The sequence below is a fragment of the Trematomus bernacchii genome, unplaced genomic scaffold, assembly GCF_902827165.1.
Source record: "Trematomus bernacchii unplaced genomic scaffold, fTreBer1.1, whole genome shotgun sequence".
Classification (NCBI taxonomy): Eukaryota; Metazoa; Chordata; class Actinopteri; order Perciformes; family Nototheniidae; genus Trematomus; species Trematomus bernacchii.
In genome coordinates this window covers 4,318,203-4,344,562 of record NW_022987662.1, presented here as the reverse complement: position 1 = coordinate 4,344,562, position 26,360 = coordinate 4,318,203, and the positions used below count along the sequence as shown (strand labels likewise).

Genomic DNA, 26,360 nt, shown 5'->3' with positions numbered 1-26,360 from the left:
TTGTTAATATACACTATGTTTGATGTTATTAGGCTGTACAGCTTTACAGCTCGATCAAATAAAATACAATGCAGTGCAATACAAGTTATTAAATCTAAACAAAATCCTTTAGGTGATGTGCAGTCGTTGGAAATGATAGTAAGAATTCAAGTCTCATGTGTTTTATGTTTAAGAAGACTTCGTGTACCCAAAACTGTTGATTAAGATAAGACTTATATCATAGAAAATAATGCATTTAAACCTAACAGTCTGTGCACATCTCATCATTGCTGCCATCTTGTGGTAGTTTATTATTCAAAGGATAGTTCTAGAATGTATCGTGGATATACCGTATTTTAGATGACTGACTAGGCTCCATGGCTACTTCCCTATTTTATCGAAGCAGCAATATATGTACATATCTAATCATTTTTTTCAAACAAAATCTGAGGAACATGGTTTATTTCATAGAAAACAGTTAGGGTCTTTTTAATCCGATGGAGGGATATTTCAAACTAGGAGGGTGTGCTTCGTTTCTTCTAGACCTTTCCATGAAAAACCCGCCTAAAGTGACGTCACGGGTTGTCAGATGCAGCCCATGATGCGGCCCTCGCGGCCCAGCTGCTGTCACGGTTCCTACAACAAAAACACCATGGTAACCAACGCTATAAACCCATTCAAGTATGTATATACATGTATTACAATAGTACGTGTACTAATGATGTGATTGTTCATGCATTTAAATGAAAATGTCCTACATATAAACTTAAACGTCCAGCCAGGGCAATACAACAAGTAACCTTCACATTCTAAAGGACCAAGGTAATAATGAACCCCTTGGGTATTTAAATCAATTATTAAATATATAAATAATATAAAGATCCACCTACTCAGATGACACACTAGATATTTGTGAGCTGCTCCTTACTTATCTGTTCCTAATGAATGATGGTTAAAGTTAAACCAAAAGCTCAACTATTTGGTCATCTTTAAACATCTCATTACAAAATGTGTATTATATGGTCAGCAATTAGAGGGAAGCAGTCGTTAGCAATGGACATCTTCGGTATTATGCTCCCTAAATTTATTATATTTAAAAAGGAAAACACGCAATTAGATGGCAAATTAGATCTAGTGCTAGTTGAACAATAGTATAAGGATGTATCCTATAATCAAGTAATATGCATTTGTCAGTGTATTTATTTGCAATGCAACTGTGTATCCAAATGCAGCATTTGGATACACAGTTGCATTGTAAATAAATACACTGATTGTATACATGGAGGTTAACAGGAATGTAGTGAATGTATGTGTATAATGGGAAGTAATACATCTATATTTATACAGTTAACAAATGTTTATGCATAATAAGTACTGTTATGCTACTTTAATTATATATTTTGATGGCATTACTTGTATGCCTTTACTTAAATTACCTTATCTATGGAGGAGTAACAAAGAGTATGTTCATGCTATGCGAGTTGTTCCTTCACCAATGGTGCTGACAGATGCAACTATTATCATTATTATTGTTTTTATTGTTTTTATTTGCAGTAGTATAACTATGAGATAATGTATTGTTCGTTATATACTCTATATAGATAAATATATCCTTTATATATGTATATTGTCTTTTATCTGGACCCTGAGTCTGTAATAAAGTTTTGATTGATTGATGATATATTCACTGTTTTGTTGTTTATTTTTTAAATGTATTTTACTTCTAATTAATGTGCAATGTCTTATCTACATGCTGCTGTGACGGGGAACAAATCCCAAATTGGGATCAACAAAGTGTATCTTATCTTACTACAATATCAGGCTGTATAATATGTATTGTCTAGCTCCGCCCGGCTGCCACGTCCCGATTCACATAACAAGCGCTCTTCGATTGTGGTGCGTAGAGCGCCTGCGTAGATGTTTTCGAAGGCCCTTGACTAGCCAGCGTGCTAATCCAACATCGGGACGTTACAAAAGATTTTCATAATTAATAACCTGCTGAAAGCTGTTTGTGTCCATTTGTACGCCACCTAATTCTAGGTATGTATATACGGACGGTTTGACTTTTATTCCAAACTTATATCGGGCCCGCTAAAGTGAGTTCCTCTTTAGAGGGAACACCAGTTATGGCTAATGTTAGCTTAGCCTAATTTAATTGTGCCGGGTACGGTAGCGTGCTTAATGCTAGCTTTAGCTAACTATTTAAAATGGTAGTTTATTTTATATCATTAATTGGCGTTACGTTATTAAGCTACCACACAATGTGACGCGTTAAAATAAAGGAAAAGTTAATAAACTGTAGGGTTTCTTGGTATTAAGTTAAACAACGTTACTCCACTGAGCAAAGCTAACTTAAAGTAACGTTACTAATAGCAGGGTCACAGTTTATAGCAAAAGTCACACATTGTTGGCGAAACTACCCACACAATATAGCAGGTTTTATTCAGTGTCCTTTCAATGTAAATAAGCTAACATTGATCATGCATATGTTTAAAACGTATTTACAATGCTACATTTACATTGTGTGGAGGACTTCATCCAGCTGTGAACATCATGTATAATAAGAACATCCCATTTCAAGATTCAAAGGCTGTATTGTCATACGTACAGTACAGTGTAGTTATGGCAATTAATACCTGAAGTCCCAGGATCCTCCAACAATACTACATAAATATATATATAAGAAATAAAACAAATATAAAAAACAAACAATAAAAATGGTGCAAGAAGATACAGAGTAGAGCTAGAAAATGCTAGTTATGCGAATGCTGTAAACTGTGTACATTTGTTGCTGAATATGTTATTAGTTGAATGGTCTCTGTAGCTGCTTTTAGCTACAAAAACCAAGTAGTGTTGCTGAACTTAGCGGAGAAATGCAGAAAAGTGAAATGATTTGAATCAAAATTGTTACAGCTCAAATGCATTCCAATGACTTTGTTGAAAGCTTGAAACTGAAATGTTAAACTGGAAGAGTAGGAAAAATAGTGAAGAAGCTTAATATTTAAAAGAAAAGGTTTAAAAAAGGTATAAACAACCAAATGTATAGCCTCAATGTCCTGAAATAGCTGAATAATTTAATAGTTGAATGGTTTCTGTAGCTGAAAGTAGGCTGAAGGAGTTAGATATTAAATGTAAGTAGTAGTGAATGAATGTGTATTAAGAAGAGAAAAGAAAGTAAAAACGCTTTGAAAAACAGCAGAATATTTTAACTGCAAACGTTTGAACTAAAACCATATGTCACCAATAATGTATAAAATATGTGGAACGTGTTGAAGTCAGTATGAAGTCTCCAGAAAAGAATAGGCTGAGACAGTCTGTTAAACTCCAGTCTGTGTGTTTGCGTTTGACGTTATCAAACACCTGTGTACGTGAGCCCAGAGATCAAAGGTTTCCATGGAGATGTGCTGTGAAAGGAGAGCCTTTCCATTGTTCTGAATGAGAAATAAACCTCTTACATTTCTAACTATAGTTTGAAAACCGTAGCAGCTATGGGTAAATTGTCATCGCATGGAGCATATCAGGACCCTGTGGAGCGTCTGAGTGTGCTTTCTGTGTACTTTCGGGTCAATAATGTGGCATTTTTTGGCAGATTTACTAAAGGTGTGTGGCTGCTGCTCTGAGGAAAGATCAGGCTGAATTTACAATGGGCCTTAATGGATACATGTGGAAAGTTTTTGTCACTTCATGCCCTCAAGAGGCATTTTGCTTAATTTATTTGCTTGATTTTTATTTTTCAACGTAGGAGAGGTTTTCCTATGTTTTTCATGAAAAATGATGTCCAAGGAGTGTAGGGTTCGGGAATTATGGGAGGTTTAAAAAAAAAAATGTAAGGCGAATTTCAAGCGCTCCTCCACTGTGCGTGATAGCTGTGACATCACGCACTCTAGCCTTAAAGAGCTTCGCAATACACACTAATGTTAAAATCTGAAGAAGGCCTCTTTACCAAGCTCCAAACTAAGTTAAATATCTAAAAAAGTGACGATATCAAAAATCCGAAGAATAATTTTAATAGCTGAATGTCTTGTGACCGTTTTAAAGTTGGAATGAAGTCTCTAGCTGAAAGTATGTGGAAGGAGTAGCATTTGGCGCACGGTGTAGGTAAAAGAGGATTTGAAGGTTCCTCACATTTTAAAAAAAGAGTTTAAAAAGCTGAATATTTAAAAAAGTTGAAAGTTTCCCATCATATATTTTGATATTTGAATGGTTTCTGTAGCTGAAAGTATGCTGAAGTTATTGAGAGCCAAACTTTTTGGTGAAATAATAATAATAATAATATTTAGCGGAAGAATAAAGTAAACAGCATTCGCACTAAGTAAGACCAATGTTCAAGTAATGCGGATGAAGTAAACTATACAGTATATATGTCAATAAAATACAAAAAGCTAAATGTTGCAGAGAATGTTGCAAGTGACCAAGTAAATGCAGGAGGCTATATACATGTAAATAGAATACAATAAATAAGACCAGAATGTAAAATGAAATACTGTTCGGTGGATTAAAATACTGTTTATTGTGATAATAAATAAGGATGTGAAACATTAAATAGATTGTTAATGGGCTTCATTGTTCTTTCATCAGGTTGGTCCCGCTCACAACCAGAATGTCCTTCCCCCCTCATTTAAACCGGCCGCTGTTGCCCCCTCCTGGGATGCCCCCTCAGTTTGCTGGCTTCGCCTCAGGTAAGCTCTCACCTGTCCCACAATGAATGTAAATGACAGCTTCTTTCACTTCTACTGTTATGGTAAACACAGTTTTAAACAAACTATTATTAGAATAGATGTTGCAGCCTTACAGACAGAAAAATGACAATGTTGGAAGTTACACACATTTACAGATACAGTATTGTATTACAATACAGTAAACTATATAAACAAGACTTCTTTGTCTCTTTTAAATGTATGTTTTCTTGCTGTTGCAGGAGGTCAAATGATCCCAATGCACATGGGCATCATGACCCCTTCAATAATGATGCCTTCTATGCAAGTGATCAGTAAGCCTCCAATGCATAAAAAGGACATAATGCGAGTCAAAGAAAACAATGAGAACAGCGGGCCCACCACCACAGTGTTTGTGGGGAACATATCAGAGAAAGCTTCAGACATGCTGATCAGACAGCTGCTTGCGGTAAGGAACAGATTTTCACACATAACTGAAACTATGAATTCTTTGCTGTAGCATTTTCCCTTCATATTTTTAACTCCCTTCTACCTGGGTTTTTAACTCTTCCCTTTTGTACTCATGTTACAGAAGTGTGGGATTGTACTGAGCTGGAAGAGAGTCCAGGGAGCCTCTGGCAAGCTTCAAGGTAATGCACAATAGACAGATCTAGCTTCATTAGGTCAGGAAATACTTTTAATTGTGGCTAACTTGGGGTTATTTGTATTTGTTATCTCATCAAACCACACATGAACACAGATTAACTTGCTTCAAATCTTTTGCAGCCTTTGGGTTTTGTGAGTACAAGGAGCCAGAGTCCACATTGCGAGCACTGCGGCTGCTTCATGACTTGAATATTGGAGACAAAAGTCTGTTGGTGAAGGTGGATGCCAAGACTAAAGCTCAGCTGGACGAGTGGAAGGCCAAGAAAAAGATTGCGAATGGGGTATAATCATCATTGGCTCAAGAATACATTTAGTGCTGTTACAGATCTCTGAATTGCTTTCCACGTCTCAGATTTATTAAGCTTTAGAACAAAGGGGGAACAATTGAAACTAAACTAAGATGTTTCCTGTACTGGCAGACCAAGAAGGCGGAAGATGGAGGAGATGATGAGGAAGAGGTTCTAGACGAGGAGACGAAGAAGAAGGATCAGATCACCAAAGGTGCTATCGATGGACTGATGCAGGAATATGCTTCCGAACTCAACGCGCCTTCACAGGACGAGGACTCCCAACGACGAAAGAGAAGAAAGGAGAAAAAAGAAGAGGTACGCCAAATTGAATGTATTCCTGTCTGACTCTTAACCCTTAGAGTGGCTGGACCCTACACTCTTCCATAAGTGAGTGCAAAGATATCCGCTATTCTGAGACCCTCACAGTATTCCAGTCCCTTTTCAAAACTCATCTCTTCTCCTCTTGTCTACTCATAGCCCACCCCCCATCAATCCATGCCGGTTGATCAAGTTTGATAGTCCTATACCCCCCATCCTAACCTTCCCTTATATTGTAAAGAGATTTTGAGTCCTTGAAAAGCCCTATAAAAATATAATGTATTATTATTATTATACTGACAGGTATCAGATCTCGCTTTGTAAAATAATCTTCCTGAGAGGTGTCAAGTGTGATGTAGTCTGTGTGGTCCACAGTGAATGTATTCCTGACAGCAACAGGTGATAAGAATCAAAGGTTCCCATAGGATCCCATAGAAAATGCATGCGTGTCATTTTTGACCCACTTATGGAAGCTTGGGGTAGAAATACAAAAACTACAATTTCTTAAAATGTAAATAAAAATGTTGAATGGCATGATATCCAAAACATGTTTTTTGAGGAATAGCTGGAATATGAAATGATAAAAAAAAATGTAATTACCAAGATACTTCAAGAAAACCACCTCACCGGGTCAAAAAAGACCCACTTATGCATCTAAGGTTAAAATATGTGTTAACTGACTTTTTCACTGTTGTTTCTTTTACTTTAGGACGACCTTAACACTATTGATATGGAGGACGACAAGAGGGACCTCATTTCCAGAGAAATTAGTAAATTTCGAGACACCCACAAGGTAAAGTGGCTTCTTTAATTTTGTAGTTGACATTACAGGTTTTGGACAGCAGCTGCTCACATAGTTCACTCCTAGAGCTTGCACATTTAGTCGACACATTTGCCAAGCTTTTCTTGATCTCATTAACATGCATACTTCGCTGCAAATTGGCAACGCATACAATTTATCCCACCAACCATCTTAATTTGCCCCACATATATAAAATGTTACATATTCACTGTTCAAACACCAGGAATAGGCCCACAGCTAGTGTTTTTGCCACCTTTCTGGGGCCTGATTTGACACCTGTGACCAAAGTAGTGAAACTATAGGTGTAACTATTATAGATCCATTCTTCATTCATCACACAAATGCATGGAGACGATGTAAAGTTACTTAAAAGCTAATCTATTCATTAAACCCCACCATTATGATAGTGATCATATGGTGACTAAAGCAAGATGAATCTCAGAGCTTTGGAAAAAGTTGCGAGGATAGGATGTAAGTATCAGCCTTTATTTACTATATACATATACTGGGCGTCCCCCTCTTGAGGACTTGCATAGGGGCAACTGTACTACACTTTTGTGTGAGTGGGTCAGGGTTACGATGCTCTTCATTGAGCCATTTACATGAAAATAAAACAGCTTAACTCTGTGAGATTATTGGTGGTGTCCCGAAAGTTTAAGTTAGTGAACCTGTGCGAGTCCTCTGTAAATGATGGTCTGTCTTAATGGTGTTCATGTTGAAGCACAAAGGACTCCTGTCAATAACCACTGCAGTGACTTTGGCTGTAGCTTTTATAATGCTATTGTGGGGGGCGCCCTCTCCACAGCAGCACGCTGATCTGAAGGCTGACGAGGTACGTGCTCTCTGTGTGGGTTATTGTGTGACTTCTTTCCTACATCTCCTGCTCTCCATCACTGTCTTAGCTCTCTCTGCCTTGTTTCTTTAGAAAAGATAGATCAGTGAGTTCTTATTTTTATTTAAAATCTGTACAGGATGAAAGTCAATACAAAGTCCATGTTTTCTATCTAAGAAAGAGTTGAACAATTAAACCAAAACGGGAAAAGAGCAGAAGTTGACAATGTTGTATCACAACACAAAACATAGAACTGTTTTCCAACTCATTTATCTTGCTTTTAAGAATAATATTTACAACATCCGCCGCTGTTTAAAAACTGACAATGATCAAAAACGGTTAGATGCTTATAGCCAAATAGTATTTAATTAGCAAGCCCTGGTGGAGACTCTACAAAGGTAAGTAAAAAGACAGAAAACAGATGCATCATTTACAGGATTTATGCTACAGTCAAGGCACATACGTTATTATACTTAACCTGAACTAATGTTTTTTTGTGTAATACTTATCGTTAGTTGCATTACACCCAAGGCTTTCAGATGTGTCAGTGTTATTCCCCGAGGAGCAGCGGCCTGCCTGGAGCTTCATATGACTGTAATGAAATGATTTGACTGTTCCAGGGACTTTTTCATTCATGGATATACTCCAAGTTTAGTAGTTTGTTCCTTTGTGTCTCTCATTCTGGGTCTGATTGTGTTTTTAATTTGAAACACAATACACTCAAAGCCTTGTGTGTAATGCCTATGAAGGCAGAATTAGTATGTGTGTGTGTGTGTGTGTGTGTGTGCGTGCGTGTGTTGAAATGTAATCAGTCATGATGATCCGCTGAAGGCTTCTCCAGGGGTAAGACCGCTTCTACAATTTCCTTTATCTTTGCAGAAATGTATCTGATGTTCAATGTGTTATTTCTTGATAACCGAATGCTATATTGAAGTAAAAGGTTGATGATGATGATGATGATGATGCTTAAGCAAGACAGAATCCCATAACGTTTTTCCTTGTATACGTGTGACCTGCTTTCCTCCCAGGCCTAACTTAAAAGGCTTGTAGGGGCAGCGAAGAGCTGAATCCATAGTTCAACACCTGTAAGTCACAAACAACTAGTTCACCAAACGACTGACGCCTGTTTTCTGTTTTTTGTTTTCACTGTTCTGAGCGGAGGACTCTTAAGAAGAGAAAAAGCATTGTCTTTTGCAGCGCCTTTTTCGTTATGAATGCCTCAAGTTGAACATGTTCCACAGATCTTTTTGACCATTAAAGTGGTTTCCAGTTCCATTCCCGCTAAAGTATAGTTTATACTGCAAGTGTAAAGCAGCAGCAGCAGGCCCACTGTCCTGCTTCAGATGGATGGGGAAGTGTCTCTCTGTGAGGGAGAGCTTTTTGATCCTTCCCGGTTTCCCCTGTTAATTTCTTTACAAGCTTTGCACTCATTATTTTAGGGCATGTTCCAGTAAGAAATCTTTCTAAATCTGGAAACCACTTGATCTGTGCACAGTAGAACATAGACTGCAAAGACTCACCGGATCTTCTGTGGTGTCGGCTGAACCTGTGTGTGTTTTGCTCTGCAGAAACTAGAAGAAGAGAAGGACAAGAGGGAGAAGGAGCGGCTGGAGTTTGAGCGGGAGCGCAGGGATCGGGAAAAAGAGCGGGGAGCGGGAAAGAGAGCGACGGGACCGCGAGAGGGAGAAGGAACGAGAGAGGGAACAGGAGAGGGAAAAACAGCGAGAGCGGGAGAGAGACAGAGATAAAGACCGCGAGCGACGGCCCCGAGAGAGAGAGCGAGAAAGAGACTGGGAGAGGGACAGGAGCCGGGACATGACCCGGGACATGACCCGGGACATGACCCGGGACATGACTCGGGACATGACTCGGGACATGACCCGGGACATGACCCGGGACGTGACCCCCGAACGCAGCCGATCCAGGTGAGGGGAAAACCTTTTCACAGATTTCAATCAGAATCAGAATACCTTTATTAGTCCCACGGAGGGGAAATGTGCGTAGTTACAGCAGGAAAAAGAGCCACAGGCAGCTTAATGTTGGATAAGTTAAATATGTGACATGCATTTTAAAAAAAAGTACTAAGTTATGATATAATACAAAATATAATACAAAATAAAAAGTTGCATCATTTAAAAAAATACACATCCTGTAACAGTTCCTCAGCCAGGTATATATTACACAGTTATTAACGGTATCTATATATATTGCACATCTAGCACATAGGTGGTTTAACAAGTTACACAATTTACAAAATACACACCTTGTAACAGTTCTTAGGATTTAGCAGCCAGGTATATATTACACAGTTATTAACGGCATTTATATATTGCACATATTGCACATCGTTTAGCAGCAAGGGGTGATATAGTCTGTGTTGTGGTGTGTGTGTGTGTCGGGGGGGAGGGGGGTCTACTAGGGGCTGTGCTGGTTGTATAGTCTGACCGCTGCAGGAAGGAAAGACCTGCGGTATCTCTCCGTGAGACAGCGGGGGTGCAGCAGCCTATCGCTGAAGGAGCTGCACAGTGCTTGATGGACATCTTCCCGTCTCTTCTCATGTGTATCGGTTCCACTTTAGATTCAATGATAATATATTCTTACCTTTTTAATTTTTTTTCCAGAGAGGTTAGTCGAGACAGAGACAAGAAACGAGACCAAGAAGATGAAGAGGAGGCGTATGACCGCAGGAAGCTGGAGAGGAAACTCAGAGACAAGGAAGCAGCCTATCAGGAGGTAGGAAATCATAGGGAATAAATCACTCCTACTTGGTCCTTTCTAAACGTCAATTACTGGGAACCCTTGCACTTTCATTAGAGTAACAACATGTGTATTACTCTTATTCCATGATGTGATGGAGCATACTTGTATTTGTTGTGACGGCAGCGACTAAAAAACTGGGAGCTCAGAGAGAGGAAGAAGGCTCGGGATTACGCCAAGGAGACCGAGAGGGACGATGAGCGCAGACGAGAAATGGTGAGAGTTTGTTGAAAAACCACTGGTGTTTCAACCTTTGACCTAGCACATTGGTTACTGATTACAGTTCCTTTCATACCACTGTTCAATTATTTACAGAATGTATTTGATGATACAGTTACAACTTAGACATGGCCTTCATTAAAGAGCTTAAAGGTGGGTTAGGTAATTCACTTCAGAAACACTTTTTGTTATATTCCATGGAATGCTCTTAACATCCCGATAGCAATGAATACATTCAATGCTTTGACAATAAATACATAAACAAATGTCATCTGTGGAAGCCGTAGCGCTGTAAAAAGCATGACCGGCTAAAATAACTGGATGGCCGACCTGCCTGTCAGCCTTCCATCTCGTGCACAAACTTATCTCGTGCCCTCATTGGTCATGTACGCGTTCGTGTGTGTTGGAGGAGGGTCTCTATAAGGAAGTCTGAAGGAAGGGGCAGATTTTTTTCGGCTGCGTACTTTCAAATTCTAGCACACTCGAGCTGGTTTCTCCATTCTTACCTACCCTACCTTTAAGGTTTAAATGTGTCTATCTCTTAGTTGCCTTTTTTTAGACTTGAAAAGCAATAGTTAAATGTGCATATGATATTGTGTTGATGCAGATGATATGTTGTTGATGCAGATGATATGTTGTTTTATGATTTCAGTTAATAAGTCTGACAATAAAACATGAATAAAATAGATGTAGTCGTCTGAAGAAACGGTGTGCTCGTGTGTGTCTTCAGGTGAAGGAGGGCAAACGGTTGAAAGAGTTTCTTGAAGACTATGATGATGACAGAGATGACCCCAAGTACTACAGGTAAGCTACATCAAACTAAGGCCCAATCCCAAACCACGCCCTACACCAGGGGTGTCAAACTCAAATACATAGTGGGCCAAAATTAAAAAATGGGTACTAGTCGAGGGCCGGACTGGTTCAATGTTTATTGCAAAACTTATTGAAATGAACTTATTGCATATATTAAACCTGGAACTAACAAAGCTTAAATTATTGCCTATAAAAACAACATTAAACATTAAATAATCAGAGTCATTTCTTATGATTACATTTTTCCACAGGCCAACAACAGCTTCAAAAAAACTATTTCCCTCAAAGAAAAAACCAAACATGCCCTGTTGTCTCAAGAAAAAAAGTGCAGAAGGAAACATCCATGTAAACTCAGTGTGCTGCTCTGTGATGCACACTAAGCCAGATACTTGGCATCTCATCTTGGGTGCAAGTTCATCAATGTTTGGGGTCAGACTCTGAGCTGAGGAAATCCTCAGGATGGAGTGAAGGTGTGCGTGCAATATACCGGCGGGCCAGATCTAATAGTAATTAGAAATTATCCTGGGGGCTGAAATTAAATCCACCAAGGGCCTGATTTGGCCCCCGGGCCTTGAGTTTGACACATGTGCCCTTACACCCTACCCCTACACACTACCCCTCCGTTTGAGCGTTCGCGCGGAGGGTCCGCCACATTAAGTGCTGTTCCAAACCAACGAGTGTGGAGCAGGTGTGGAGCGGTGTGGCCTTAATATGCTACTAAGGCCAAGTAGGAAGTCAATCAAAAATAAAAGCACCTGTGCCTCTGTAAATCGGATTTACTTCTGATATCCAGCCTTTAAATACCTTGAATAATGTGTTCATTACATGAAATCATTTAAGACTGTCAAAAATGTTGTAAATTGAATCTAAACGTATGAGACTAAACCTTGAAGTATTCATTTCTCTGTTCAGTATGACAGTTCTGAGCCATGTGGCACCTAAACATGTGAAGTCTGCGCAGATGCTGTGTGACCCAGATCTGACTCTAGTGGCAGATGGCAGTACTGCAGCTAAGGCTTTTGTTCTGAAGGCTGTTATTTCCGATGTGACCCCTAGGGGCAGTGCGCTGCAGAAGCGTCTCAGAGACCGCGAGAAGGAGACGGAGGCAGACGAGCGTGACAGGAAGAGAGAGAAGGAGGAGCTGGAGGAGATCAGACAGAGGCTGTTAGACGAGGGACATCCAAACCCAGACGCAGAGCTTCGCAGGGTACGCTTTCCCTCCATCATGATGTGTGTCTGTGTATGTGTGTCTGTGGGGGGGGGGGGGGGGGGGGGGGGGCATGCTGTCTGTTGTCTTTGTGAAGGTCACTTGATCCTCTGGGTCTCTCTGCATCCCTGCACATCTGTGGTGTCCTGCTTTCATTGTCTGTTGATCTTTTTTTTTGTAAAACATGGATCTGATGATAATCTTCGGTCCATCTGCCTCTTATTGGTCTAGATGGAGGAGGAAGAGGAGGAGCGTCGGAGACAACCTCCCATCATACCAGAGCCGGAGCCCGAGGAGGAACGTAAACGCCACAAAGGTTCACGAGAACACCGGGACCGCCGTCACGAGCAGCCCCGGCCAGAACCCGCCGCACGGCCTGTCCAGTCAGACAATGAGGTGGAGGAGGGGGAGGAAGAGGAGTTTGAAAATGACGAAGAAAACCCCGATGTCAAACCGTGTTTGAAGCCTACAATGCGGCCCATCACAACAGCACCCTCGGTTTCTTCTGCCAGTGGCGGCGCGTCCCCGAACTCACCGGGGGACGAGTCTCCCTGCGGCATCATCATCCCCCACGAGAACTCCCCCCCCGACGCCCTGCCGCAGGAGGAGAACCGGCCCAAGATCGGCCTCAGCCTCAAACTGGGTGAGTCCTCACTGTAGCATGGACAAACATAGTACTTCATTAAGATATTTAACTATTTGTCTGTTAATTAGTAATAAACCTTGCCACTTTTGATTATCAATGAGTTGCCTCGTTACCTTAGTCACAGCTTTTTACATTTGTATTTTTTACTAGATTACTCGACTCATCAAAATGAGCCCTGTGGAGTAAATTCCAATAATTATTTTTCACCATTTAATATACAAAATAATTAGGCGCTTTCACACCGGAGTTCTTTTCCCGTTTAGTTCCGATAGTTCCTGGGATTTTGCGTTCACACCAAAAAGAGAACTTGTGGTGTGAACGCGATCGGCACTTAGTTCCATGGGGGTACTAAGTGCTGGGAACTAAGTACGGCAAAGTACTTGGTGTGAAAGCGGCTATTAATCGATGTCAGTGGTACTTCTGTATAAACCAGTAGCTGCTCAAAGAAAATATGAAGTGAGATTATAATTGTATTTCCAAGAATCCGTTTTGTAACACATGTAGTACTTCAAGATTCAGAAGCACACATGTCTGTCCTGAGAGTAGCCTACATGCACCAACATGCACAGCTTGCATAACAACGTCCTCATTCATCATTTTAACCACAAACCCCCTCCCCCCACAGTTCTCTTCATGAGTCTCATATGCCCTCCTTGCCCCCTCCAGGTGCCTCAGGAAGCCCCAGTCAACCCAACGTCATCAAGAGAAAGAAGCTGCCCGGGGACAGCGTCTTCGACAAGTTTGATGATGAAGAGACCAGCGAGCAGCCTCGCAAGAGGAAGCTGGTTCCCCTGGACTACGACGACGATAAGAGCCTGGGGGTGGACGGGGCATCCAGCATAAAGGGGGCCAACACCGAGGAGAAACGTAAAAACATCAAGACCCTGATAGAGAAGATCCCCACAGCGAAGCCCGAGCTGTTCTCCTACCCTCTGGACTGGACTATGGTCGACACGGTGAGGAGAGGAAAACTATGTCTTTTGAGACAGACGAAGATTGGGCCTCATTCACAAATATCTTCATACATTTTCATTTCTTTTTGGAGAAAGGTCCTAAGCAAAGACTACCTTTGTCTCATGACCAATTCATAAAAGAGCTGTTGGTATGTGTGTTGTTACCAGGAATCAAATTGTCCTTGTAAATTGAATTGAAATGTATCAGTAGGTAAACGTCCTACCAACGCAGATAGGTATGAGACTGGGTTTCAAAAAACCGATGGGGAATAAGGCCCTTTCGTTGTTTACAATAATAGCCTTTAGGAGAAGCTGTACAGTGATATGTTTTAACAAAGACCATCATTCATGTATTTACAGGCTTTGCATCATAACCTATGACACGTGAGGCTCAATTAAATGAATCTGGTTAAATACTTTACAACTGTTTCAGAAGTACATGGATTTATCACCCTCTGACTCTTCTCTCCTGACGTGTGCTTTAATCTCTTTTCCTCATCAGACGTTAATGGACCGTCGTGTTCGGCCGTGGATCAATAAAAAGATTATTGAGTACATTGGAGAGGAAGAAGCGACACTCGTGGACTTTGTCTGCACCAAGGTATTTATTCAATCATTTGTGCAGTTGACTTTTTATAAAGGGGAAATTAAACTGTAAATAATGCTGATGCTTCTGTGTTGTCCAGGTGATGGCTCACAGTATGCCACAGAGTATCTTGGATGATGTTGCTATGGTAAGTAGAGTGACAGTAGAGTGAGACTTTCACACTGTTAGCTAGGGCTGCTCGATTATGGCAAAAATAATTGATATCACGATTATTAAAAACGATTATCCATTTACTTTGAAAACATCAATTTATTGGAGAAAAAAAATGTGAACAGTATGTTTTTAACAGTTGATTACCCTGAACTTTAAGTATAATTCAACTGAAAAAACAATTCATTTAAAAAAAAAATAATAATAATAATAATACAAAAATAATCGTTTTATTTCGATTACGTCGTTTTCGTAATCGTTGCAAGCCATAATCGTAATTGCGATTTAAAATACGATTTAATTGAGCAGCCCTACTGTTAGCTATGTTTTAGTTGTATGTTCATGTTGCCTATGTTAATGTAATTGTAGCAATCGGGTAGTTGTAGCATTGAAATATTTTTGTATCATTAAATGATGACCAAATAATAAAGTGTGTAAGTGTTGACCTTCTTAGTCTAGTTAACATTTAGCAGTCATACAAACCACGATGTGTGACAGGCTAACCATTTTCTCAGTTTCTTCATGTCGAGGATGTGCAGCTTTTTCTTCTTGAATTAGTATAGAAAAAGTGAATGTTATTTTTTTTTTAAGATGGTCAGACAAAACGATTTCTATCTGTGAAATGATGCTCTCAGAAGTATGATTATTATGACCAACAAAAAAAAAGATGGCATTTTTATGATCAGATACCGATAACAGAGAACTAGAGCCGCGACTCACTCGGTTAACTTCCCTCTTGTCTCCTGCTTTAGGTTCTTGACGAAGAAGCAGAGGTCTTTATTGTGAAGATGTGGAGGTTACTCATTTACGAAACCGAAGCCAAGAAGATTGGATTGGTGAAATGAGTGAAACCCCTGAATGAAGATCAACTGTTTTTTCATACATTGTGTATAATAATGTAGCATAATTATGTCACCCCAAACAAAGCGGTGTGTCCATACCAGGACTAACGGTTAAATGCAGATTCTGACACCAGATGTTCAGCTCATGTCGGGTTCCTCCCTCTCCCCTCTCCCTTCTCCCCTCTCCCCTCTTCCCTCTCCCCTCTCCCCTCTCCGTCTGCAGGTGCTGACTGTGTCGGTGTGCTTTTGTGTAAATACAGTACGTCATTATTTGATTATGGTTCAAATGTAAAATGCTACCAGGTAGGAACATTGTTTTGCGCTGACAGATTTATCGGTCTTATAATTGTGTTTGTATACATGCCAACACACTTTGTGGAAATACTCGTGTGCAGAATTAGTTCCTGTTAACATTTTTCTGTTGTCTTTAAGGGGTTGGACTCTGGCTTGCAGTTGAATGTGGGTTGGTTAATTGGATTTTGATTATGAATACGTTAAGAGCAAAGATGTGATCTTTTTTTACAGCGTTATTTATTCAGGGTTTTGGACACAACTTGCATTTATTTCGTAAAAGTAAACTGATTTTTCCTCTTCATTTTCACTTATTACATTCCTGATAATTGTGTTGGCATGTTGTCAGACCATCTCAGAAACGTAGTCATTTGAAGTGTCTGCTGATAACCCACATATCTCATATGGTGACACCCTGCAGCTGTAGAAGCACACGTCATAACCACTACAGGAAAATGAGCTGAGAATGGGGAAATGAGTCGAAGTTGTGAAGATGCTCTCCATTTGTTTTTGTATTGGTGAACATTTGAATAAAATTGATTTTTTATAACATTTTGTAAACCACCTATTAGTTTATTTTCACTAGATTTTCCTCATACTAAAATGACTTGTCACATTTTTCCAAAGTTCTAGAGTATGACTACTCTGACTTTTCCATGATACAATGCTATACGTTTTTTCAAGATTTATTTCGACATACCTATGCCTTTTTTATTTTGACATTGTATACGTCGTTTTTCTGAATATTTTTTAACATAGGATACTTTAACTTTTTTTGACACACTATACGATGATACTTTTTGATGTCTTAAAGGTGGGGTAGGTAAGTTTGAGAAACCGGCTCGAGATACACTTTGTTATATTCCATGGAATGCTCTTAAGATCCCGATAGCAATGAATATCTTAAATGCTTTGACAAAAAATCCATCATCTGTGGAAGACGTAGCCTGTCAGCCTTCCATCTGTGCACAAACTTATCTCTTGCCCTCATTGGTCATGTGCGCGTTCGTGTGTTGGAGGGGCTCTGTAAGAAAGTGGCAGATTTTTTCTGGCTATGATTTTTCAATTCTAGTGCACTCGAGCTGGTTTCTCCCAAATTACCTACCCCACCTTTAAATGTATAACATACTACAAAGTTGTCTTTCTTTAGTATTTTCAACATACTCAGGTTTCTGACCCCTTTTCATACTCACAGCAACAGACAAAGACGCATTGAGTTCAAAACTTCCAGAACTTTATTGATGCCATGTGAGCTAAACAAGAGCAAGTTCTGCCAGTAAAACCTTAAACTGGGGGAGAAATAGCACATAAAGTCACCTAACCGGTGTTGAGACAGACGAGCCTATGTGTTCCTCCTTTAAATCAATCTCATCCAGTGACCAGCCCTCTGCACACAGCGCCATGGAGACTGAAGACACTGGGCTCTTAAGCAAGAGCTAAGCAAAGGCCACTGCTTGTTATTTAATCAAATCAGTGTAATTAAAAATAGAAACTATACTTGTAATTTGACTTTCCTTCCATGTCTGCATAAGAAGACAGATTGTTGTGTTACCATCTCCTGAAACAACCCTTGCTAAAGAACAAACCGGGATTTGCCAATGAACTATTAACACCAGTTAATGTTTGCAATGTGAAAGTTAACATCTGTTGGTCTGAGTGACTGCGGCCAGGTCTGTCCACATTTCTTCTTCGATGGTTTTCCCCTTCAGCCTTCCTGTGACGACAGACTAGTCTTCTGCTTTGGCCTCCATCTCCTCGTCGTCGTCGTCTCCGTCCACCTCGGCGTTCTCTCTCTCCAGCCTCTCCAGCTGCCGGGCGAGCTCTGTCTCGTCCGTGTCCGTCACCACCTTCGGCTGAAAAGTAATAGGAATATTTAAAAACTGATACATTCTGTAGTTTTCATGGCCAATTTTGGTGGGGAGAAAATAAAGTGTAAGATTGAGTATTACAATAATATTTAAAAAGCAAAGCCAGCAGTTTGGTAAGAATCAAGTCATCATTTTGAGAAGGAATAAAGTTGTAATTTATATATTATTTGAGAGACACAGTTTGAATTGTTTAACATGTTTTTGTAAAAAAAAAACATGTTATTTTAAATTAACTTCATTAATAAAGGAACACTTCAGTTTTTAGAGGAATATAAAAACTTAGGAGATACTGTATATAATGTTTGATGGTAAAGAAGGGTATGAAAATGTTCAACCTGAAAATAAACTAGTTAATTATATTGATGCTTTATTATTCGCCCCAAACCGACCCCTTATATGCACAAAAAAAGGTAGTGGGTCGACCTGTCCATCATTCATAACTAATAACTTACTAGACGTGTGAAGTAGTATGAATGTACTAAACTTAACTAGAATAATAGAAGAACTTTGATCCAGTGTTATGCTTCTGGAAACTAAGTAATAACAGAAACACACACACACAGGGCATGGAGTGTTTATTAAGCCCCTCACCTCCATCTGGATGTTGAAGACGCCTCTCTTCTCCTCAATCTTCTCCTTGATAGCAGCCATGGCCTGGTTGAGGACGGACAGACCCTCTGTGCGCTCCAGAGTGGTCGTCGTCATCACGTAGCGAGGGGGGGCGATCAGGTTGATCTGCCAAGAACAAGAAGATGTTTGTTTTATTCAAGCAGCAGGTCTCAACCGGTAATTCCTTTCAGTGGAAACAGCAAACAGAAAGAGTGCAGTGTCAGTGAAGGACGAGGGAAAGAGGCGATTTTACCTTGATGGGCATGACCTCTGTGGAGCAGCCAAGTCCCGCCCTCAGAGCTGCCTTCACTGCATCAATGCCCTCATAGCCATAGCACGCCACTTCAATATCTGCATGTGGGGGAGAAGAAAAGATGACTGAGTTATGGTTGTAGGTCTTCACCATTTGACTTAGTCCTAAGTCCAACTAAGAGTCTTTAAGGATGCAGTAAGATAAACTAAAGGTTAAATGTTGGATTTAGGTGCTGCTAGAAAACAATTACTAGAGCATGGTACAAAGCGGATCCACCTACGAAGGAGCAATGGCTGGGAGTAGTACAGGAAATATTTGATATGGAAAGATTCAGATTGAGGGTCCAGGAAGGGACATTTGAGTCCAAATGGGAAAAATGGGTTGAATATAAAAGAAAAATGAACGACACCACAAATTGAGAGTTGGAACCAGACCAGGATGTTGCATTACAAATAAGGTAGAAAGCTTCCATGTCACTGTTTGCTTGTTTTTATTATTATGGTCTTCTTTTTTCAATGGGTCTTTAATTCAATTGTATACTGAACTATATGTGGTTTTGTACATTTATAAAAACGTCAATAAAAATGTAAGTGAAAAAAAAAAAAAAATGTTGCATGTAGAGCAGAGTCCTGCATCGGGTCGGGTACCGACGGGTGGTATTTAAAAAAAAAAAAAAATCCGGGTTCGGTTCTGGGTAAAACAAAGAAGATGCGGGTCGGGTCGGGTCGCGGGTGTTGCATAATGAATATATTAAAATAATAATAATTTCATTTAATGTTTAAATCCTCAGACCTCTCCCCCGCGGGACCGCGCATAATCCTAACCTCTGCAGCGCATCAATCTGCTGCTGAGCGCGCCACATTCGAAATGGCTGAGGTGAAGCTCTCTAGCGGAGGATACAGCATTGTAAATAACTCTTCCTCAAGAGCGAAATCCTGGGGGGGCTTTTGGTGTCCTCCTAGATGGAGAAAATAACTAACATCCCACGCTTTTTGAGCCAAATACACAACTGCGCGTGTTAATAATTGCATGTTTTCACTGCTCATAGGTTCGAGTCAGTTTGCGGATCTTGTGCCGACGGGTCGGGTTGGTTTGCGGAACTAATTGTCAATATGTGCGGGTGGCGGGGCGGGGCGGGTTCGATATTGCACGTCGCGGGTGCGGGTCTTGAAAATCAGACCCGTGCAGGACTCTGATGTAGAGCGTGTTGTTACCTGCTCTGATTTTGACCGCCTGTGGAGTGAGTCGCCTGTTGATGTTGTCGATCAGCACAGCCTTCTCTTCCTCTGATAACTCCAGGCAATCCAGAATGGCAGGATCTCTAGTGGAGGGAAGATATTCAACATTAGATTTGAGATCTTCAAATCATTTGTAAACCCTGTAAATATGAAGCACTTACGCTACAGCCTGTTTGAAGACATCGTACGCTCCGTATCCTGGCCTCTTGTATTTCTCGTCGAACACCCAGGCGGTGCGCTGGTAGAAACTCTCTAGCTGCTCGTCCTTAGTGTACTCCAGAACCTCCGCCACGTGCCGCAGGATGCTGTACACCTGCAGACAAAACAAGTCAGCTCAGATACTGAGTCAAAGGACAGATGGATAAAAACATCAGAGAGTTCATAAGAGATTGGTGAAAATAAAATAAACGAGGGTAGTGTTTTTGGCATGCTTGTATGTAGGAACAAATCACTTTTTTTACATTGTTGAAATGCACACTGGGAATCATTTCAGAAATGGATTATAAACAGAGAAAGTGCTTGGGTACAATTCTACTTACAGTTTTAGATTTGGTGAACTTATCCTCACACTTGACGGCCTCCTCGGGTGAAACTCTTCTTTTTGATAAATCAATGTATCCTAAAGGCAACGCAGAGGAGAGATACAGTGTCAGTTTGGTCATGGTATGATTCATTCAGAATATTCTCACAGGACTGAGTCTGAACAGAAACCAGTCCAGAAGAGACACCGGTCAACGTGCTAATAATCAATACAAAGAAGAAATCAAATGTACGGATGACTCAATCAACACTTTCTGGTTTTGTACGCAGTATGATTTTGGCTTTCTCAATTGCTCCATTACTACAAATGAAATACTTGTATACAATCAGACTAAGTAATAACTTGTTTTCACTGACATTTAAGAGAATCCTTCTTCTGTTAAATTGAAGAAAACATAACAAAAAAACACGATGGACTGTTTATAATGATTGATATTATAATAACTTGCAGTCCTAGACAATATTTAAACCACACCGTCATACTACATATATACACTCAAGTGTCACTGTATATTACTACTAATATACCGCGACAATGCAAGGTTAAGAAGAGATTTGCAGAACAGAGGGAAAAGCTCAACTATATTTCCAATGTATCTGTTTATCATATGTGTAATGGTCCATCAACAACTTTGGCCGAAACTGTTCCTGTCCTTTGTGGAGCCCTTCATGAAAGCCCAGATCCAAAACTTGACCAATGACCTTCACCTGTAGTGGTCAGTACCCTCCCGCCTGCTCTTACCCTTTTCTTTGTCTACTCGGATGACGACCACACACTCATTGCGGCCTATGCGGATGAGCTTGTTGATGGAGCGGATACGTCGACGGGACAACTCGCTCAGCAGGATCATGCCCTCGATGTTGTTGTACTCCAACAGGCTGACGTAGGCTCCCATCTCAGCGATGGACCTCACGTTCACCATCACCACATCCTCCACCTCTGGGAACCGGTGCTGGTAAAATCGACAGCTGAGCCCCGGCATCGCTGGGAGAGAAGAAACAAAGACAACAGGGTGTAAAGTATTTGAAACAGACATTGTGATGAAGTCCAACTACATGGATATGGCACCACATTTTGATTTCATGATACATACGTAACATTCATCTGTTTGCAACTCATATATATATATATATCAATATTCCAATTACTGTATATAGACTATTCTGCACAGTTTCTATCATATACTGTTTCTATTATATTCTATTTTATTTACTTGTACTATTTTATCTGTTTTATTGTGTTGCACTGTTGGAGGAGCCTGTGACCTAAGCTTTTCATTGTCATAATTACACTGTAGCACACATGACAATAAAAGCCTTGCAACCTTGAAACTTGATATAACTCAGATGTATAAAGTAGACAAACTCTAAAGTTTGAGAAAACTGTTGATGCTTAAGTTAACATGTATTACACTTGATTGTAATTCAAATTTTTAAACAAGAGAAAGCAGAAAATGAGATGTGGGCTATACATCTGGAGGATATATAAAAACATGCACATTGCATAAAAGTATTGTACATCTAAAATTGAAACTAAAAGTCAGGATCTGTTGCTTCAGTTTTGGCCAGAACATTTGACCTAACCATATAGCGGAGCAATACTAAAATGTTTCAGCATATACTTTCCCCCAAAATGCTCTTTAATACAGTCCAGTTTAATTTGTTAATTTGATGATAACATCTAAAGCCATGGATCCCCAGGATGTACAACATAACGGTGTGGTACCACTGATCAACAGGCAATGAAAAACAAAGGACACAATAACAGCAGTCATGGCGATGTGTTTTCACTGGGAGAGGTCGATATATTCTCTGGTTCATCATAGATGGTGAGCATATAACGAAAACCACATTGGCTTGAATGTCAAATGTTGAATGCAAGAATTCTCGTGCATCCACTATTATTAAATAATTAGCTACCTCACAACTCGTAGGGAAATGCCGTTTATAAAGATCTTTCAAACACCCGGGTGATAAACCATACAGGACATCTATAGGTGGACAACAGATCAGAAATAGAACCACCCTTTGAATATTTACTGAAAAGTCCAAAGCAGTCTGAATGACACATTGTTCACATTGTTAACGTTTTAAACACTTTAAAACAGATCAAATAGCCAAGTTTGCCCTGAAATCATCCCTTAAATAACTACCGGGATCTGTACTAGTATTCAATGAACTGGCAGCGTAGCAACAAGATGTTTTATTTCACATTCTTGTTAGTGAATGGGATGATGCAATGCAGATAAAGCCCTTTACTGTTTGAGTTAAGAGCGAAAAGCTGACATAAACAAAAAAACAAGACAGAAAATCATGGTAGCATGTTAACAGCCACAGTAGATAGTAACTGTTGTGATGTAAAATATCAAAAGACGAAAATGCAATGACTTTTCTATCCGTTAGCTTCATAGCTAACAGCCCGGTTCACATGCGGCACATGTACTGATATTAGCACTTAGCATTTAGCACCTCCATCTGCTCAACTCTCCCGTTAAAAATAAAGCTTTATCATAAAATACTCACCGGCGTCTTATGTTTACGGAACAATACAGTTGAATGTTCTGTTCTGGATGTGTCTTAATGCCCGATTATATTTCCTTTTAGGGTGATTTTAATGAACAATTCGGGCCCGTTAGCTCACATTCATGGGTGTGCTAATTTCTCGACCCGGAAAAGATCGTCACATCATTCTACAAGCGCATGCGCAGAAAGCATTCGGTTCAGTCACATGACCAGAGGCCAGCTGATCATCACGCAGAGTCGGACAAGATCACGACCATCAGGCTTCTAATCCTGCACGAAAAACAACGGGTTTTCTGTATTATATGTATGGTTTAATAACGTGGAACAATACATAACGTTTCGGCGGGAATCTAACGAAACGGAAGGTTACAAACGTTAGCTATCATCGACCAAAGGACGAGAAGATGTCTGGAAAAGAAAGGCTCGACGTTTTCCCCTCCAGAATGTAAGCAGCTTGTTTGCTAGCTAGTTGCTAACACACTGTAGCTTTTTAGTCTGATATTATAATGCTGTTTGTTTGACAAGTCTCTCAGATTGATGATTTTCACCTCCTATGTGCCTCTTGTTCTGCTTACACATAGTTTATAATATCAGCACCAGGTTACTGTTAAAAGAGGAAGAGTATTTTGTCATGTGATTATTGACATCATCTCAGTGTGAGCTGTCAGTCTGAGATGGTGTTTCTGACCTCTAGACAGTTAAAGTCTATACTGTAACACTGTGTAACTTTAGATTATACTGATCAATAGAGTTAGCTTAGGGCCTTATCATTTTACAATGCTAATTGAATCATGTTTATAAATGCTTATTTCTGCCTCCAACCAGACAGAAAAAAGAGACCAAGTCACTAATACCATGATAAATAGTCTTGTATAAATGCATATACAGCTGTGTTTTCTAAGCAGTCAAATACTATGAAATGTGACTGAGGGGGGTTCATTAAACCTATTGATTTAAATGATAAATCCTGATGTGTGTGGCTTACAATAAAACACCAAACAAATGTCTTGACATCTGAAATAACAGGCTGTGTGGTGCAGGCAGTGTTTTCCTTACCCATGCATGTCAAAGAGTGTAGATAACCTTCATGAATATTTGAGTCCTGTATGTACACGTGATGTCATGTTTAAGATTAAAATACAGCACTAAAATGTGTGTTTGTGCTTGCAGGGCTCAGACCATCATGAAGGCTCGGCTCAAAGGAGCACAGACCGGCCGCAACCTGTTGAAGAAGAAATCTGACGCCCTCTCCATGCGCTTCCGTCAGATCCTTCGCAAAATTATCGAGGTCAGTTAAACAAAATTAAATAACCAACCCTGTTCTCCATGCATTCATTTCTCACTTGGTTTTCTAAAGGTGGACTTCTCGTCTCTTTTCCTCAGACTAAGACTAAGATGGGGGAGGTGATGAGAGAGGCGGCCTTCTCTTTGGCTGAGGCCAAATTTGCAGCTGGAGACTTCACGTAGGAAACAACAGAGATCATGTGATGGTGTTACATTATGTTCAGTACAGGTATCTCACATCTGTAATTCTGCCTACAGCGCAACTGTAATCCAGAATGTCAACAAAGCTCAAGTGAAGGTCAGAGCCAAGAGAGACAACGTGGCAGGTTAGCCTAAAGATATCATCTTTTGACTATTTAAAAACAATGTTGATGATAAGTTATTTGATGCTTTATCATAAATATGTTTGTATTTCTTTTAGGTGTCACTCTCCCAGTTTTTGAGTACTACCAAGAAGGCGGGGACAGTAAGTAATGCTTGGAAACATCTAGTTTTGGTGAGAAGTGAATGAAGGAGTTCTCACCCTCGCTGTGTTTCAGGTTATGAGCTGACGGGTCTGGCCAGAGGAGGAGAGCAGGTCTCCAGGTTGAAGAGGAACTACGCCAGAGCTGTGGAGCTGCTGGTGGAGCTGGCCTCCCTACAGGTAGGGGGCGGCGTTACATACACATACACATTATATACTGAGCTTCATTCAGCTTGGTTTCATACTTCTCAAGTGAAATGGAGAGTTAGAATTAGCTCTACGTCAACTAACATTTAAATGGTTCTTTCATGTTAATGCATCAATAATGTATATACTTATAATAATGCATTATGATAACCCTTTTCTTATATTAGTTTTAGGTGAATGCTAGTATATTTTCAGTTAAAAAGAGTGTGTGTGATTAGGATAACTTGATACACATTTCACTTTTTTGTCTAGACATCTTTTGTCACTCTGGATCACGCCATAAAGATTACCAACCGCCGTGTGAACGCTATCGAGCACGGTAAACTCACACTTATCATACAATTATGGCCTCTTTCTTAAATAACCCCAGACTTGTTTTAAAGCGACTCTCTATCCCTCTTTGCAGTGATTATTCCCCGCATCGAGCGTACCCTCACCTACATCATCACAGAGCTGGATGAGAGAGAACGAGAGGAGTTCTACAGGTGAACACTTATTCTACCATTCTAGCTTTTCATTTAAGCGACTACATTTGTTTTAACACTGACAATATTTCCTCCTCTGCCAGGCTGAAGAAGATCCAAGAGAAGAAGAAGCAGCTCAAGGAAAGGACACAGTTGGAGATTGCTGCTCGCTTGGCTAAACTGGGTCCCATCGCAGAGCCCACCAACATGATGATGGAGCAGACGGATGAGGACATGCTGTTCGAGTGAAGCGACCTCACGGCAGACGAGACACCGACCTCACCCAGCATCCTATTTATTCTGTGCCTCTCAGGCCACTTTATGTCTCCTCATGGAAGTGATGAAAGTTGTTTTTTCGTGTACTTGTCTGTGATGAGTTGTTCTATTGTTTCAGTGCTGGAAAGGTACTGTGTGTTTCCAGATTTTCGTCACTTTACAGAACCGAAGTGTCGTCGCACTTGGCTGTTCACCCTGAAGGGAGTTCACTATTAAAAATATTACCTAAAGAAAAAGACTATATATATATATATATATGTGTTATCACATAATTTGCGAGTGAAATCAAAGACGGATTCTGTGTGACTGATCAACTTGTACATATTTCAGGTTCTTACAACATTAAGAGCTATTGCATGCTGTAAAGCTTAAGGTGGTTGTAGATTTCAGTGTGTGAGTTTGTGTTGTGGAGGTTGTTGTAACCTCATTTGAGGATGTTTACCATTGCACCAGAAAACCCTGAAGTGATCCCCACTGTAAAACTTGTGCAAGTCAACAAAGGCACCTCATCAAAATAAAGATGTTATCAGTATCCAATCATTTCCTGGATTTCTTTCAGTCTCAAAAGGTGTCTGAATTTCCTTTCAACGTCAGGAAACATTGTCCGA

The 26,360-nt window shown here is 40.1% G+C and overlaps 3 protein-coding genes across 3 annotated transcripts; 2 read left to right on the top strand and 1 right to left on the bottom strand.

The window, feature by feature from the left end:
• The first annotated feature begins 1,897 nt into the window (after positions 1-1,897).
• Positions 1,898-16,579, top strand: rbm25b (RNA binding motif protein 25b). The gene is given in 18 exon segments (XM_034135519.1): positions 1,898-2,019; positions 4,558-4,658; positions 4,898-5,103; positions 5,227-5,284; positions 5,421-5,581; positions 5,720-5,905; positions 6,618-6,701; positions 9,111-9,191; positions 9,193-9,467; positions 10,164-10,275; positions 10,426-10,515; positions 11,249-11,322; positions 12,388-12,538; positions 12,770-13,181; positions 13,851-14,140; positions 14,640-14,738; positions 14,824-14,871; positions 15,647-16,579. Coding segments are annotated over 17 exon segments (2,499 nt in total). The 5' UTR covers positions 1,898-2,019; positions 4,558-4,579; the 3' UTR covers positions 15,740-16,579.
• A 660-nt stretch (positions 16,580-17,239) lies between these two features.
• On the bottom strand, positions 17,240-23,276 carry eif2s1b (eukaryotic translation initiation factor 2, subunit 1 alpha b). The gene is made up of 8 exons (XM_034135556.1): positions 23,059-23,276; positions 21,278-21,520; positions 20,535-20,614; positions 20,157-20,308; positions 19,972-20,078; positions 18,758-18,855; positions 18,487-18,630; positions 17,240-17,880 (listed from the first exon to the last, which is right to left on the bottom strand). The coding sequence occupies exons 2-8, from the start codon at positions 21,516-21,518 to the stop codon at positions 17,755-17,757; spliced, it is 948 nt and encodes a 315-aa protein (XP_033991447.1). The 5' UTR covers positions 21,519-21,520; positions 23,059-23,276; the 3' UTR covers positions 17,240-17,754.
• A 5-nt stretch (positions 23,277-23,281) lies between these two features.
• On the top strand, positions 23,282-26,289 carry atp6v1d (ATPase H+ transporting V1 subunit D). The gene is made up of 9 exons (XM_034135557.1): positions 23,282-23,503; positions 24,229-24,346; positions 24,442-24,521; positions 24,601-24,668; positions 24,764-24,808; positions 24,882-24,985; positions 25,265-25,331; positions 25,419-25,497; positions 25,581-26,289. Exons 1-9 carry the CDS (start codon positions 23,463-23,465, stop codon positions 25,723-25,725), a joined length of 747 nt encoding a protein of 248 aa, XP_033991448.1. The 5' UTR covers positions 23,282-23,462; the 3' UTR covers positions 25,726-26,289.
• Positions 26,290-26,360: the final 71 nt, after the last annotated feature.